Source organism: Malania oleifera, chromosome 13 (genome assembly GCF_029873635.1).
Source record: "Malania oleifera isolate guangnan ecotype guangnan chromosome 13, ASM2987363v1, whole genome shotgun sequence".
Lineage (NCBI taxonomy): Eukaryota > Viridiplantae > Streptophyta > Magnoliopsida > Santalales > Ximeniaceae > Malania > Malania oleifera.
Window position 1 is genome coordinate 63,954,667 of NC_080429.1, and position 14,390 is coordinate 63,969,056.

The 14,390-nt window shown below is 38.3% G+C and overlaps 1 protein-coding gene across 2 annotated transcripts; it reads left to right on the forward strand.

The window, feature by feature from the left end:
- Window positions 1-4,023: 4,023 nt before the first annotated feature.
- Window positions 4,024-9,011, forward strand: LOC131146354 (homeobox-leucine zipper protein HDG11-like). Of its 2 annotated transcripts, none has more exons than XM_058095928.1 (10): window positions 4,024-4,907; window positions 5,115-5,232; window positions 5,396-5,587; window positions 5,772-6,239; window positions 6,381-6,482; window positions 6,610-6,819; window positions 6,918-7,092; window positions 7,195-7,472; window positions 7,615-7,704; window positions 7,894-9,011. In XM_058095928.1, the coding sequence occupies exons 1-10, from the start codon at window positions 4,792-4,794 to the stop codon at window positions 8,344-8,346; spliced, it is 2,202 nt and encodes a 733-aa protein (XP_057951911.1). In that variant the 5' UTR covers window positions 4,024-4,791; the 3' UTR covers window positions 8,347-9,011. The 2 variants fall into 2 exon arrangements, with proteins under 2 accessions (XP_057951911.1, XP_057951912.1); XM_058095929.1 differs by having other exon boundaries at window positions 5,967-6,239.
- Window positions 9,012-14,390: the final 5,379 nt, after the last annotated feature.

Consider the following 14,390-nt stretch of genomic DNA (forward strand, 5'->3'; position numbering starts at 1 on the left):
TTACCTCAATTTTACGTCGAAACCCGAAAATCTCCGAAACGAGATTCTGATCTGTAGAACTTGTAGAGAATCCTTCCACGATCCTCGTGGTAACTTCAGATTCCCGATTCCAGCAACGATCGGCGATGAAATCTAGAGAGAGAGAGTAGGCAAAGTTCTAGAGAGAAGGAGAGAGATATTTGAAGTTTCTTAATGGAGAAGTAATGAAATTTCTATTTATAGCCCCTTTGACCTGGCCAAACTTGTCGACGAAATGGTGTCCTCGTCAACGAGACTTTATAGTCCTCTCGTCGACGAGACGGAGGATTCGTCGACGAACCCTGATATTACCGGTTCCCGAAACTTCTTGGCTTCTCCTTATCGACGAGCCTCTGAATTTCGTCAATGAGAAGGACAAAGACTTCGTCGACAAAATTTGGCTTCGTCGACGAGGCCTGCTCTTTTACCAAAATGCCCCTCTTTAAATATTTAAAAACCATTATCAAGAGTCGGGTTCTTACAAAGCTGGTAGTTGTTCTAATATTCATATGCATGATTTAAATATTAGAATGTGCATATATATCTTATGTATATTACAGTATTGTAAAGAAATGTTTTACGTGTGTATATATATATATATATATATATATATATATATATATATATATGGGTTTTTATTCAAATATGCATATGTGGTTACACACTGTTGTAACACCTTCTTCCTTATTGAGAAGTGTCACACCTCATTGTACAACCTTTGTTTTCAGGTTTATCAGGACGTTGGTCCTAGTTGCTTAAGGGATAGGGAGAATTGTTTTTGGTTGTAGCATACATAAGTAGTTTATGTGTATATTGAACTTAATTGGAATATCCTTTTGGGGTTGTATTAATAGGATATGTTTTAAGTCTGTATAATTATATTTGAGGATACAACAGTGAACTCTGGTGGATGTCCATTAGAAATCTTGATGAATGTTTATGTTTTTCCGCAACATTTACATTCTTGTTATGTATAAGTTTCACCCGTATGTCCCTGTTTAGGGCGGGTTGTCTATGTATCTTGAACAGGTACAGGTATTTTTGTATGAGTGAGTGACTCCTATGTCCGAATAAAGGGTTGGGTTGTTACAGACATCGTAAAAGTCAAGACATAAAACTAATTCTCCTGACGTGCTAACAATTGGAGGACCAAGTGTGTGACTGAGCCCAATAAGGATCATCTAGGCTTGGGATGGATCCGAATAGGATCAAGACGTGGGAGGTAAGATTTGAATAGGGTCAAGACGTGGGAGATATGATTGGTTCGGAGGCACGTGGAATGCAATTCGAGGCACGTAAGATATTAGTGGTAAGACCCACTTGAGCAACTGTTGGGAAATTGAGTTTACTCCCATAAAGGAGATGACTTCCGTTCAAAGGGGAGCAGTTGGAACTCATAAGTAAGGGAGAGAATGTTGAGAATTCCACTTGTGAGTTTGTTCCACGTTGAAAAATTTGAGTGGATGATGGATGCTTATATATATGGTTGTGGCTCAAGACCCGATAAGCTTAAGCTTTTGGGTCAAGTTGGTGCTCACTTATGTGTATTAAGATCGCCCATGGACTCTTCCGATGCTAACAGTAACTTGATACAATTATAATTTATATTTCATATTATATTTAGAAATTACCTTACTATTGAATTGCATTTTCTTGCGTCTTACATATGGTTACACTTTACAAAGATAAAGTAGTTGATAATGTAATCAAAGCATATATCAAGTAATTTTTTTAGGGATGTATTCGTTGAGCAACTAGTTTTTTAGATTATGTTTATAACATAATGTTTAAAGTTTTAATTGTTTAAACAAAATTTTTATACCGTGAGACTCAGATAAAGTGAACATTATGCAAAATCTAAAAATTTAATTATTAACTTTTAAATAATTGTGCCCAGCATTATTCTATACTAATAAATTATAAAAATAAGATAATTTTATACACCATATCTTATGAGTTTGTATTTTCGTTGTGAAAATCATGCATACTAATTTTAGATTTAAGAAAAGAGAATGAATCAATTACACGCATTTTTCTTAAAATAATTCATAGTAGATTTGGATGAAAATTATGTCTTTAAAGTCACAAAATCAGCATTAATTTTGGTTCCTTTACTAATAGAAGTGTGGTTATACATTAAAAAAACATTTGTAGTCCTTTGAGGAGAAGATTTTGTTTGTGTTTAATGATCCTACACATAGTACTGTACCTAAGACATATTGGGAGGTTACAAAAGAATTAATTTCTTTAAAATTTGAGATATGGAACTTTAGATGTTTTCATTATTCTCAATAAGATAGCTCAGTAATAGACCACCGCTCATTCTAATTTCTATTACTTTTTTACTTATTATTTATGCAATAATAATATGTTTAAATGAATAATTTTTTATTGCCTTTTAATTTCGCCTTTAATTTTATTGGGAGCTAAAGGAAATACGTCTCCGGTACACAGAATTCTAATTTTTTTTTTTTTTAGTTTTGCAAAATATGTATTAAGAAGATGGAAAATAAAAGAATTTGTTTACTTGTGTAAAAAATAAATTTTTACTTTTTTTATAAATTTTAAAATAATTATTTTTTCAAAAAAAGATAACTTGGTTTTCAATTTTTCAAAAATTATGAGAAAGTGTTTAGAAGCATAGATATTGGGTTTAAATTTGAGTTTGTGTCGATTTGTAAGAAACTAAAGTAGAGTTTAGGAGCATGGAGTTTGGCTTAGAATTAGGATTTAGATAAATTTGGAAGAAATTTAGTATAATTTTATACTATGTTCCTTCCAAATCCACACAAATCAAAATATAAGGCCCGAAATCCATGCTTCCAAGGACTGGATAAATATAATTTTGTAATATATTTTGGCTAATTTTACACATATTTTGAATGTAATTTTCGAATATGTGCTCCCAAATACAAGGTAAGAAATCATAAACCTAAAAAAATAAAAAATAAAAATTCTCTAACTTTCTTAAATAAATTTAGAAAATTGAAAAATAATGTAGCTTTTTTTTTTAAAAAAATAAAGCTATTTTTACAAGTGAACAATGTCAAAAATTATTATTATTATTCATATTTTTATTCAAATATTATAAAACTATTTTTTTTTTTTTTTGAAAAAACTAAAGATAAAAAATAGAAACTATTTAACACAAGTAAGCCAAACCCTAAAATTTTCAAATTCTAACAGTGGAAGAGTAGAGTTGAAAAGAATATGGTGCAGTCAATGTCGTTGCATTGTTTAATAAAAAAAAATTGAAGGAGAATTAGTTTGCAGTGTTTCGGTTGGGCGGTGGAGGATGCAAGAGGAGGGGAGAGAAGGAGACTGGGAGCCCCACCCCCAAACAGGGAAAGTGATTTATGTGGTGTAATGTAACAGGACTGTACCGTACAAGGGCCTTGTTTTGACTTTTCGAGTGGGGGTCCAAAACCAAAACGTGAGAAAATGATGGGGGCGTGCAAGAAAGGAAGGAGCGCAAGAGGTAAATTGGAATGTGAAAACAGAGGGAAAGATTTGTGTCAATTTTTTATTGCAAATTTCAGAAATTGGAGCTTGGGCAAACGCTGCAATATTACCAAGTGTCATTAGGCAGCCACCGCACGCAGCCCAGATGGCCAAAATGACGGAGCCTCATTGGCATTGGCATTGGCATTGACATTGACATTGACATTGGCATTGCCATTGACAATTGGCATTGGCAATTTTTGCAATTGCATTTGCCTCCGCCCCTCGCCCGGTCGCCCCTCCGCCCTTTGCCTTAAAAGCCCTTTAAAATGCCCACCTGGCTTACCAACCAAAAGTAAACGAGAGAGAGAGAGGGCGTTGCTTCCTGGCCTCGAAGGGAGAGTAAGAATTTAAAGGGGCTCTGTGCGAACTTATGAGACCAGTTTTAAATTCGTCCGCTGCTTCATTCATATCAGTACTTTTTTGCAGAGAGAGAGAGAGAGAGAGGGTTGATTTGAGGCCTTAATTTTTTATAGGAGGGGGGTGGAGTAGTGGGGGTTGGGTGGGTGGATGAGTGGTTGGGTGAATGGAGGAAGGCAGGAGGAGAGGAGGAAATGGATGGAAGGATGCGCTATGGAGGCTCCCTGCTCGCTCACTATCTATCTCTCTATCTGCAGCTCCTTCCTTCTAACTTAATCACTGCTAATGCCATGCTCTCCACCTGCACGCTCTCTCTTGCTAGCTCTCTTATCTTCCGTTGATCTTTACATATATCTTCCTTCAATTTAAAATTAGCCCTTCATAATTACGCTCCCCGCCCCCCCCCCCCCCCCGGCCCTGATTCCTAGCCTTGACACAATCTTCTCCCTCTCTCTCTCTCTCTCTCTCTCTCTCTCTCTTATATGATAGTATCCACCTTGATTCCTGCCTCGTATCTTCTTTTATTTCTCGGCCGTTTCAGTACCACTTGATTTTCTTCCTTCATTACCACCTTTGCATGACCCCCTCCCGCCCCTCTCTATATCTGCATCTGTATTGCCCCCACAAATAAAATCTTTGCATCTTAAATCTGAATCTAAATTCGTATTTTTTCCCCTTTTTCTTCAGAAGAAATCATCGATCACATCGGTGTTTGTTGTTTGTTTCTTGCTGCAGCCTTTGTTGGGTTTATGTGGGGTGCGAGCGGGCGGTATCGCTATAATGGGAGTAGCACCTGCTGATTGCATTGGCATTGGCATTGGCATTGGCAGCGACGTCTTGCACAGGACTAGTCCTTGTAATTACTGTCATTGTTGCAGTCACACACGTCGTCGGTTTTGGTGACCGGAAGTAATGGAGTACGGTGGCGGAGGGGGAGGCTCCGGCGGTGACCATGATTCCGCCGATTCTCATACCAGGAAGAAGCGTTACCATCGTCACACTGCCCATCAGATTCAGAGGCTCGAAGCGTAATATATAATACTTTTATGTTTAAATTTTGTATTTCGTTTCTCGCTAGCTACACTCCTCTGTCGCTCTGTCTCTCCCTCGAAATCGGGGGAAAAAAGGGAACAAATCAATTTTACTAGTCAATTTTTTTCATAGCCTTAACATATAAAATGGGATTTCTGCACATGACACGTTCTTTCCTTCTTGTTGATGGTAATGAAATGAAGAACGTTCAAAGAATGTCCTCACCCAGACGAGAAGCAGAGGTTGCAGCTAAGCAGGGAATTGGGGCTGGCTCCGCGCCAGATCAAGTTTTGGTTTCAGAACCGCAGAACCCAGATGAAGGTATATTTCACACACACGAGTCATTTACACAATCGCTCACATTTCTCTTACTCGATCGATCATGGACCACCTTATTTTTGTTTTGTTTGGAGTAGATGGGATTTCTTTTATTTTTGCTTCATTTGCAGTATTTTATGCATGATGCTCAATTCATGCCATTCAGGCGCAACATGAAAGGGCCGATAACTGTGCCCTTCGGGATGAAAATGATAAGATACGCTGCGAGAACATCGTTATCAAAGAAGCTCTGAAAAATGCCATCTGCCCTTCTTGCGGCGGTGGCCCTCCTATTGGCGAAGATTCCTATTTCGATGAACAAAAATTGCGCGTGGAAAATGCCCAGTTGAAGGAGGAGGTCAGTGATTTCTTCCTGCGTCATTTATATATTTTTGTAATCTCCTTTTACATATTTAGGACATGATAATATTTCATTGATTTTGGTCAATTGATTCAAAAACACAAAGATTACCTTAGCTCAGTTATATTAGTCGGGAATGATCGAGCAGTTTGTCAAATCACTTGTGATCTATGTTGGACAGCTTGACAGAGTTTCCAGCATTGCTGCCAAGTACATAGGCAGGCCAATTTCCCAACTCCCGCCAGTGCAGCCCATTCATGTTTCTTCATTGGATTTATCTATGGCGAGTTTTGGGGGCCAGGGGATGGCTGGTCCCTCCCTCGATCTCGATCTTCTTCCAGGGTGTTCATCCACCATTCCAAATTTACCTTTTCAGGCGATGGGTATTTCAGAAATGGATAAATCCCTCATGGCAGATTTTGCGGCCAATGCTTTGGAAGAATTGCTCAGGCTTTTGCAAACCAATGAGCCTTTGTGGATGAAGTCCCCAACCGATGGCAGGGATGTCCTGAATCTAGAAAGTTATGAAAGGCTTTTCCCCAGGACTAATAATCACTTAAAAAATCCCAATCTACGAATTGAGGCATCCAGAGATTCTAGCGTTGTGATCATGAACAGTTCATCATTGGTTGACAAGTTTATGGACTCGGTGAGTTGAGCTTACTTCATCCGAATGTTTTTTCTTTAAATTCATTTTCTCAGGCTGTGAAGCTTAATGTTAGAACCTCAGACTGTCAGTTTGGAGACTCTTATGTGTGTATATGTATTGATGATTGTCCTGAGTTCGCAGAGCAAATGGGTTGAGCTATTTCCTACCATTGTGTCAGTGGCAAGAACAATTGAAGTAATTTCATCTGGAATTTTGGGTACTCAGAGTGGTTCCTTGCAACTGGTAATGAATTAGTGGCAAGCAAACAACTTATGCACCTTTCTTTAGTGTTGGTTTTAATGTTAATTCAACATGATGGGCTTCTGTTTGTCAACTAGTGTCAATCTCATTAATCAAATGGTCATTGCAGATATATGGAGACTTACAGGTACTTTCGCCTCTGGTACCAACTCGGGAATTCTGTTTCCTCCGTTATTGTCAGCAAATGGAGCAAGGCTTGTGGGCAATAGTGGATGTTTCTCACGATTTTCCTCGAGATGGCCAATTTGCATCCCAAGGTCGATGTCATAGGCTTCCTTCTGGATGCCTGATTCAAGATATGCCTAATGGGTACTCCAAGGTTGCCAACTCAAATTTAATTATGACATTATCAAGTCAGTTGTAACTTATAATTATTTGAGCTCATCTTAGTTTTCTTCTAATATTGTATCTTAATAGGTGACCTGGGTGGAACATGTTGAAATTGAAGACAAAGCCCCAATTCATCGGCTATATCGAGATCTCATTCACAGTGGGCTGGCATTTGGGGCTGAAAGATGGCTTGCTACACTACAAAGGATGTGTGAAAGATTTGCTTGTCTAACAGGCACTTCCACTCGGGATCTTGGAGGAGGTATGCTGTGTACATTTCGTGTCTATATAGAACAGTGTCATTGGCCCCTTCATTCAATCTTTCCATGATACATGTTGCAACTGTTAATTAATAAACTTGCAGTAATTCCATCAGCGGATGGAAAACGAAGCATGATGCAACTCGCCCAAAGGATGGTGAATAGTTTCTGCACTAGCATTAGCACCAGCTCATCTAATGGGCACCACCAACAGACTACACTTTCTGGGTTGAATGAGCTTGGGGTTCGCGTTTCATTTCGTAAAAACACGGATCCTGGCCAACCCAATGGTGTGGTTCTCAGTGCAGCTACTACCATTTGGCTCCCCATTTCTCCACAGAATGTTTTCAATTTCTTCAAGGATGAACGAAATCGACCTCAGGTACATATATGCACATGATGTATGTGTGTATTTAAACTAATGGCCTTTTTGGCAGAGGATTGAAATTAAAATGTTGAAGCTATTTTAAGTCATCAAATTAATTAACAAAAAATGTATGCTCACTCTTTTCTTAATTTTACAGTGGGATGTTCTCTCCAATGGCAATGCAGTGCAAGAGGTTGCTCACATCGCAAACGGACGACATCCTGGCAACTGCATTTCTGTCCTCCGGGTAAGACTTGTTTTTTATTGTTTTGCTTTGTTTTGTTCTCTCTTTGGTAAGAGAGATTACTGTGAAAATTGAACTTAATTAATTAATCAATCTAGTTTAGTTATCATTTAAAATTGATCCAGATAATTCGCCGGGGTGGGGGGGGGGGGGGGGTATGAATTAATAATAATATTGTGGTGGATGGAACAGGCTTTCAACACTAGCCAGAACAACATGTTGATACTCCAAGAGAGCTGTACGGATTCATCGGGGTCGGTGGTGGCATACTGTCCTGTGGATCTCCCTTCCATAAACCGAGCAATGAGTGGGGAGGATCCATCATACATACCTCTGCTGCCATCAGGGTTCACAATTTCACCGGATGGCGGAGGAGGCCGTGTGGAGCAATTAGGAAGAGGGGGGGATGTGGAAGCTGTGGCAGCAGCAGTAATGGCAGCTTCGTCGAGCTCTAATGCACAAGCAGCAGGAGGGGAAATGGGGATGGGGATAGGAATGGGAGGTTCGCTTATTACAGTAGCATTCCAGATACTGGTGAGTAGTCTGCCATCTGCTAAGCTGAACATGGAGTCGGTGGCTACTGTTAATAACCTTATCGGCACCACTGTCCACCAAATAAAGGCTGCCTTGAATTGCTCTAGGTAGCTAGCTATGGCTGGCTATAGCCAGGCAGCTACCTTCATCAATTCCTACTCTGATCGACCATGGATGCATTGCTACCTGCAGTTACTGCTCTACAACTGTCTCTCCCTCTTCTCCAGCTCTCTTAATTTCTTCCCTCCATTTAATTAAATATATACAGTGTTTGATCCTATCAGAAATTCTCAGTCATCCCCTCGTTGCTTGGTGGGTATTCAATGAAGAGTAAGTAGTATTGGGGGAAGGGGTTGGTTGGGAATTTTGAATGCTCCTTACCAAGGCCTGAGGCTGATTTTACCGCGGCTTGCTGCTGCTGCTGCTGCTGCTGCTCTGCTACTGGCACTGTCACCCAAACTTCATGACACACTATTCTGCTCTACTTTCCACAACAACCCAATATTTATTTTATTTTTTTAATTTTTGGGTGGCAAGGTTGATGTCTTTTTGGTTTTGTTCCATGCATCTTCTGATTTGACATTTGGAAGTTTTCTATTGTAAACGAGGGAGTCAAGAACGCACCATACATGTCTTCTTCGGGGCGGGGGAGTAGACCAGCACGGCGAAGGGTATTGTATGGTTCGGGTATTGACTTCTGTTCTGTTATGTTCCGCTCATGGATTTTTTTCTATGACACGAATTATCATCTACCATCTACTGTTCTGGCTCTCTTCTCTTACACGGCGTGGTTGTGTGTGAACAAACATAGCTGAGTTGAAAAATTGGTAGGCTCGGACTGACACAGACTGCATATAATAATCAACCGTGGGCTCCTCTTTTGGTTGGGGAATTGATGAATAATTTTTATTTATTTTTATAAATCCTTCATATAAACCTCTAAAAACTAAAAATAAAAGGCTGTTTTTATAATTTCATTGAGAAATTAAGAATATAATAAAATATGGGGCAAAAGACACCTTCATAAAAGATAATTATCTCTTCTGCAATTTTAAAAACGTTATTTGAGTTTTGTAAAAGGATATAAACTTTTTTTTGTGTTTTACAATAAGACAATTTTTTTGAGAAAAGATTAGTATCAAACCTCAAGGAAGATCCTTAATATTATTTTAAAAATGTCAGGGGAGATTTGTGTCATTTTTAATAAACTTTAGGAAGATTATTTTTGAAATGTAAAAAAGGGTTTTAGCCTTTTTGTCAAATATGAGGAAATGTGAGTATTTTTTGTTCAAAAATATAGTTTTCATAATTATTTAGGCCTTAATTATAGTTCTCAACAATTAATTTAAAATAATAAAAGTAGGAGTATTAAGTACTATGAGAGTTATGTATAGATGCATAAATTTACACTGGCGGACCCTCCCTGCCCATGAAAAAATATGCAAGTGTGTGAGAGAGAGAGAGAGAGAGAGAGAGAGAGAGAAGAAACAGAAGGATCATGAGCAGCTTTTATTTAGTTTATGGACGTAGAAAATGAAAATTGAAATGAAAGGCAAGTGTACCCGAATTCGAAAAAAAGGTGGGTTTGAATGGGATATTATTAAAGGTAGAGAAAGAGAAAAAGTGCTGTTTTGGCGGACGTGATGGAACCAAGGAGGAGCAGTGACAGTAGCGAGTAACAGTAGGAGTAGGCGTTAAGGTCATTAAGGAAATACTCGGTTGCGTGGTGTTTCCGCGATGAACGTGGATCCTGTCAGTTCCCAACATTAAGTGGCCGGGGGAGGGGACTGCGCGCCGATCTCCCAATTCTCAATCCACTCTCCTAATTTTAGCCCATATCAGCCCCCACTCTCCTCTCAACCAATCCTTCTCGCATTTATAACTTCCCCGTAACAAGGGCTGTATTTTTATTGTTTTTTCAATTAAGAAAAAGAGAAGAAGAAGAAATGAAGAACCAAATAAAATATTTACCTAATTTTGAAACATGTGATATGTAGTAGTCGGTCTCCTTCAAATGAGTCAACGAGAGTTGAGATTCACTTGCCACTTATCTTAAATTTAGGCAACAAGTATAAGGATGCATGGAAGACCCTTAGTGGTTTTAGAGAGTCCACTTGTTGCTGTATCTATAGAAAAAGATGTCTATGTCTTAGGACTAAAAGATAGACTTGCCTCCCCTTCCAAAGATAAGATGCCCCTTTGGGGCTTGCCTCTTCTCATCCCACAAGATTAAGGTCTTGATCTTCACAGCCTTATAGGGCTTGGTCTTCATGACCATATACAGTGACCTAGTGGGGCTTGGTCTTCACTAAGGTTTGTGCCTTGTTGTCACTGCTTGTCAAGTGTGCTTGAAATGGGTTTCCATCATGTAAATATTAGTGTAGGGTTATTTTCTAGTATTTATTTCAATGTATGCCAAATAAGACAGTATAACTCCTCGGTCACTATGATGTTTCCTAGCATCAAGATGATATTTACATAAAAACCTCTTTAGAGGAGGATGAGTGTTCATCAATCATTATAAAACTTACTAGCTATTGTCAACATGTTTAGCCTACTTGCCTCCCTCTTTAAGCACACAATGTCAATAGAGGTGTTGTTAATGAAATACTTTGCTTCAATGTTTACTGCTTGCTTGTCATTGCTTTCATGAATTGCTTACCGTTTCCGCTGCTATTTGAATGAATGCTAATGTGTTAGATTTGGTGTATTCCCAAAAGGGGGTGAGTTGGGTATTTAAAACTTCCTAGATTGATTTCAATTCCACAAGCAGTAATACACAACCTAGGATTTGTCTATATACACATAAACCCAAATGCGCAGATAAGTGTAAGCTGCGAAAATAAAATCATGTGCACCATTCACACTATAACATACACATGCATGAATATAAATTGCGGAAATATAAAGTACACACACTATATGTTATCAAGGTTCGACAAACTGTGTCTACGTCCTCGCCTCTAGCTCAAAAGCCTAAGGATTCCACTAATACTCACTTAACGGGTGGAGCGACACCGTTTACAATCAAATCAATTAATGAGGCTGACCTCAACCTATAACCACACCTTACCAAGATGGTGCACTTAACTTTCCTAATCGGGTCAAAACCAATACGGGAGTATTCAACAAGAATAGTCTCCTTTTTTAGGCCCATGCCTGGAATACAAACGATATAAAAATTTTGGTACAAACAAATGCTTCTTACACAAGCAGATATGTACCACTATGCACAAGTACTAATCAATGCACACCAATAATGTAGAAATAGTAAGCTCAGTGATGTGAATGTGTGCTATCAACACCTAGTATAATGTATATTCTCAAATATGCACAAGAGTGTTCAACAAGCCTATCTTTGAAACTTTAAAGAAAATCTCAATATCAAGTTAGGGTTTCAAAGATGCAAGCAAGAACAATCAAACAATCTCAAAAATATTTTCTCAATATACTTAGCACAAGAGATGTTTGAATGTACACTTGCAAAAATAATAATTTTGCACACACAAAAATTATAAGCTAGGGTATCTTGCAATATTGATGCAAAAACCCACAAGCCACAAAGTTCTCCACATACCGGATTTATTAAATTAAATCGGTGGAGAACTTTAGCCCAAACACTCAATCAACAAAATCAATAAACAAGAAATACAATAAGAGTGTTTGAGTAATATTAGATTGAGTATAAACACTCTAGGCACTCTCACAAAACTTGGTTATTCAAGAAATTTGGAGTAAGAGAGTGAATGGAAGTAGTATATGAAAAAATAGGTTTGGGAAATTTGAGAGAGATTTTTTCTTAATCACAATGTTAATCCCCACTAATTTTGACAAATGAAAGCATATATATAGAAAGGGGGCAGATTATGACCGTTGGGGACTTAAAAGGAATTTTAAAGTTTGTTTTAATTATGTTTAGCAAAAATAACCCTGTTTAACCATCTTAACTGTGGTAAAAAATTGGACCAACCCGAGAGTTTTGGGTGCTCGACCCACGATTCAATCGCCAGAATAGACACATTTAGAAAAGTCATTTTTGAAGTTCAGGTGCCTGAATGTATGTTCGGTTTGTTGAACCGAGGCGATTTCCAAAAGGTCTTTAGTCTTCAAGTATAAATTACCTAGATGAGTCTTCAGGGTCTTTAGTCTTCAAGTATTCATATGCCATCAAGCGATATTACTAATATGAGTCTGCACACAAACTTGATAGACATTAAATACCGGAGTATTTTTCAGAATCAAAATAGGATATGACCCATAAGGTCAACATAATGAAAGTGTTTTGTGGATGAATGTTGGTAAAAGATAGGCCGACTAGTTAAGCAAGAGTGCTTTAGCTAGTGCCGCATGACCCTTTCAAAAAGGTGTGAAAACAGTCTGTCTGTGACACTTAATATCAGAGCAAAGGTTATCTACTACATGAATTCGATTGCCTTCATTGTGGGATTTGAAAAGCTTTGGTAAGTGACCATGGCACCAAATAATGTTGAGAGAAACAGCATGTTAGAAGCACAGGTTGAAGAAACAACCAACAATGTGGCTAACGAGATGGCCCACATGAGGGGACTTGCTGATGAAGTGATGGGATCACAACAACATCAAGCAAGTTTGATAAATGAAATGTTAGAGGACTTTCACCACACTGTGGAAACTTTGCTGGCCCAGATGGCCGATTTGGATGCAAAGGTGAATCTAATGGTTCTTGCTATAGGGAAATCCAACACTCCGGGTGTAACGACCCGAAAAATAATGATATTTAAATATTAAAGAGAGAGGGAAATGAAAATAGAAATGGAAGGAGGCAACAGGCTTCATCGACGACATTGTATTTTGGATGGAATAACCCGAAAATTTTACATAGAGCCTCGTTGACGAACACAGGAAGTTTGTCGACGAGCTCACAAATAGGCCTCGTCGACGAAGCCACGCCTCTTCGACGAGAAAATACCAAGAAGAGTTTTTGGGACAGTCTTAAATTTTTCGATGAGAGAGGAAGTTCGTCGACGAAATTATTAAAGAACTCGTCGACGAGGTGACGTGTCTCATTAACGAAGTGACATGTCTCGTCAACGAGGTGACGTGTCTCGTCGACGAATCCGGCTCTATAAATAGTGAAAATCTGAATTTTAGACGAAATTCAACGCAGGAAATCCTCTTCTCTCTCTCTCTCTCTACGTCCCTCTCTCCTTCTCTCTTCGATTTCGGGCCTTTTTCTCGCCAGATCGAAGATCTAAAGCCACCACGACGCTCCTAGCGAAGTTCTCTGCAAGTTTGCTGGAGCTGATCATTAGTGGAGTTGTCTTGGATATCGTCCCAATCTCAGGGTAAGGCATTTTATTTAGTATTTGCCTTTCCCTCAGTTATAATAAATACAATACACAAAGAAATACTGATGTTTTGTTCTAGGGGAATTGATTTTCAGGATGTTAAGTGGAGAACTCTGCAAGTATAGGGACATCATTTAGTAGGGGTTTTTCAGAGTTAAGGTAAGGGAAATATGCTATGTTAGGGTTTTAAGAATATTATCCGAGTTTTCATAGATACATATATACCAGTTATTATGCAGTTTCTACAGAACGAATGTTTTAATGTTGTGTGGCCTGAGTAGATATTTACCTGATGTAAAATTTATATAGTACTTTAGCATATCATGTTATATAACATGTATATACAATTATTCACATATGATTAACAGACAGATTTATATAGATTTTATTCATTTCAGTATATCATAGTTTTTACAGAATGCTATATTTTCCTGAATACCATAACACAGTTTATAAAGACAAATTATACAGTTATAGCATCGAGGTGCTACAGTTACTCATATTTTACAGTACATAATTATAGCATTATGGTTATTTTGGAAACATAATGAAAACAAAAAAGGTATATATATATATAGATGTACTTATATAGTATCAGATCCCTATGAAGTTATTACAGACAGATACAGTTTACAGAGCACGGTACCATTGCTATATACAGATAGAGTGCAACCACATATCTCATATAGTGTGTGGGTACCGTTTAATCGTGCTCGGAGAGGATGCAGCTCCCTAGTACATTGGGTAGAGGGGGCCGGTTAGACGAGGTAGTAGCTAGTCCCGTGCTTAGGAGTGGATGTAGTTTGGCCGGGCTGAGGTAGTGTAGAG

Excerpts from the sequence above, each read along its gene's own strand:
- LOC131146354 (XM_058095928.1), top strand. The coding sequence starts at position 4,792 with ATGGAGTACGGTGGCGGAGGGGGAGGCTCCGGCGGTGACCATGATTCC. Across the intron at positions 4,908-5,114 it reads CAGATTCAGAGGCTCGAAGC|AACGTTCAAAGAATGTCCTC; the intron begins GTAATATATAAT and ends AATGAAATGAAG. Across the intron at positions 6,483-6,609 it reads AGAGTGGTTCCTTGCAACTG|ATATATGGAGACTTACAGGT; the intron begins GTAATGAATTAG and ends TGGTCATTGCAG.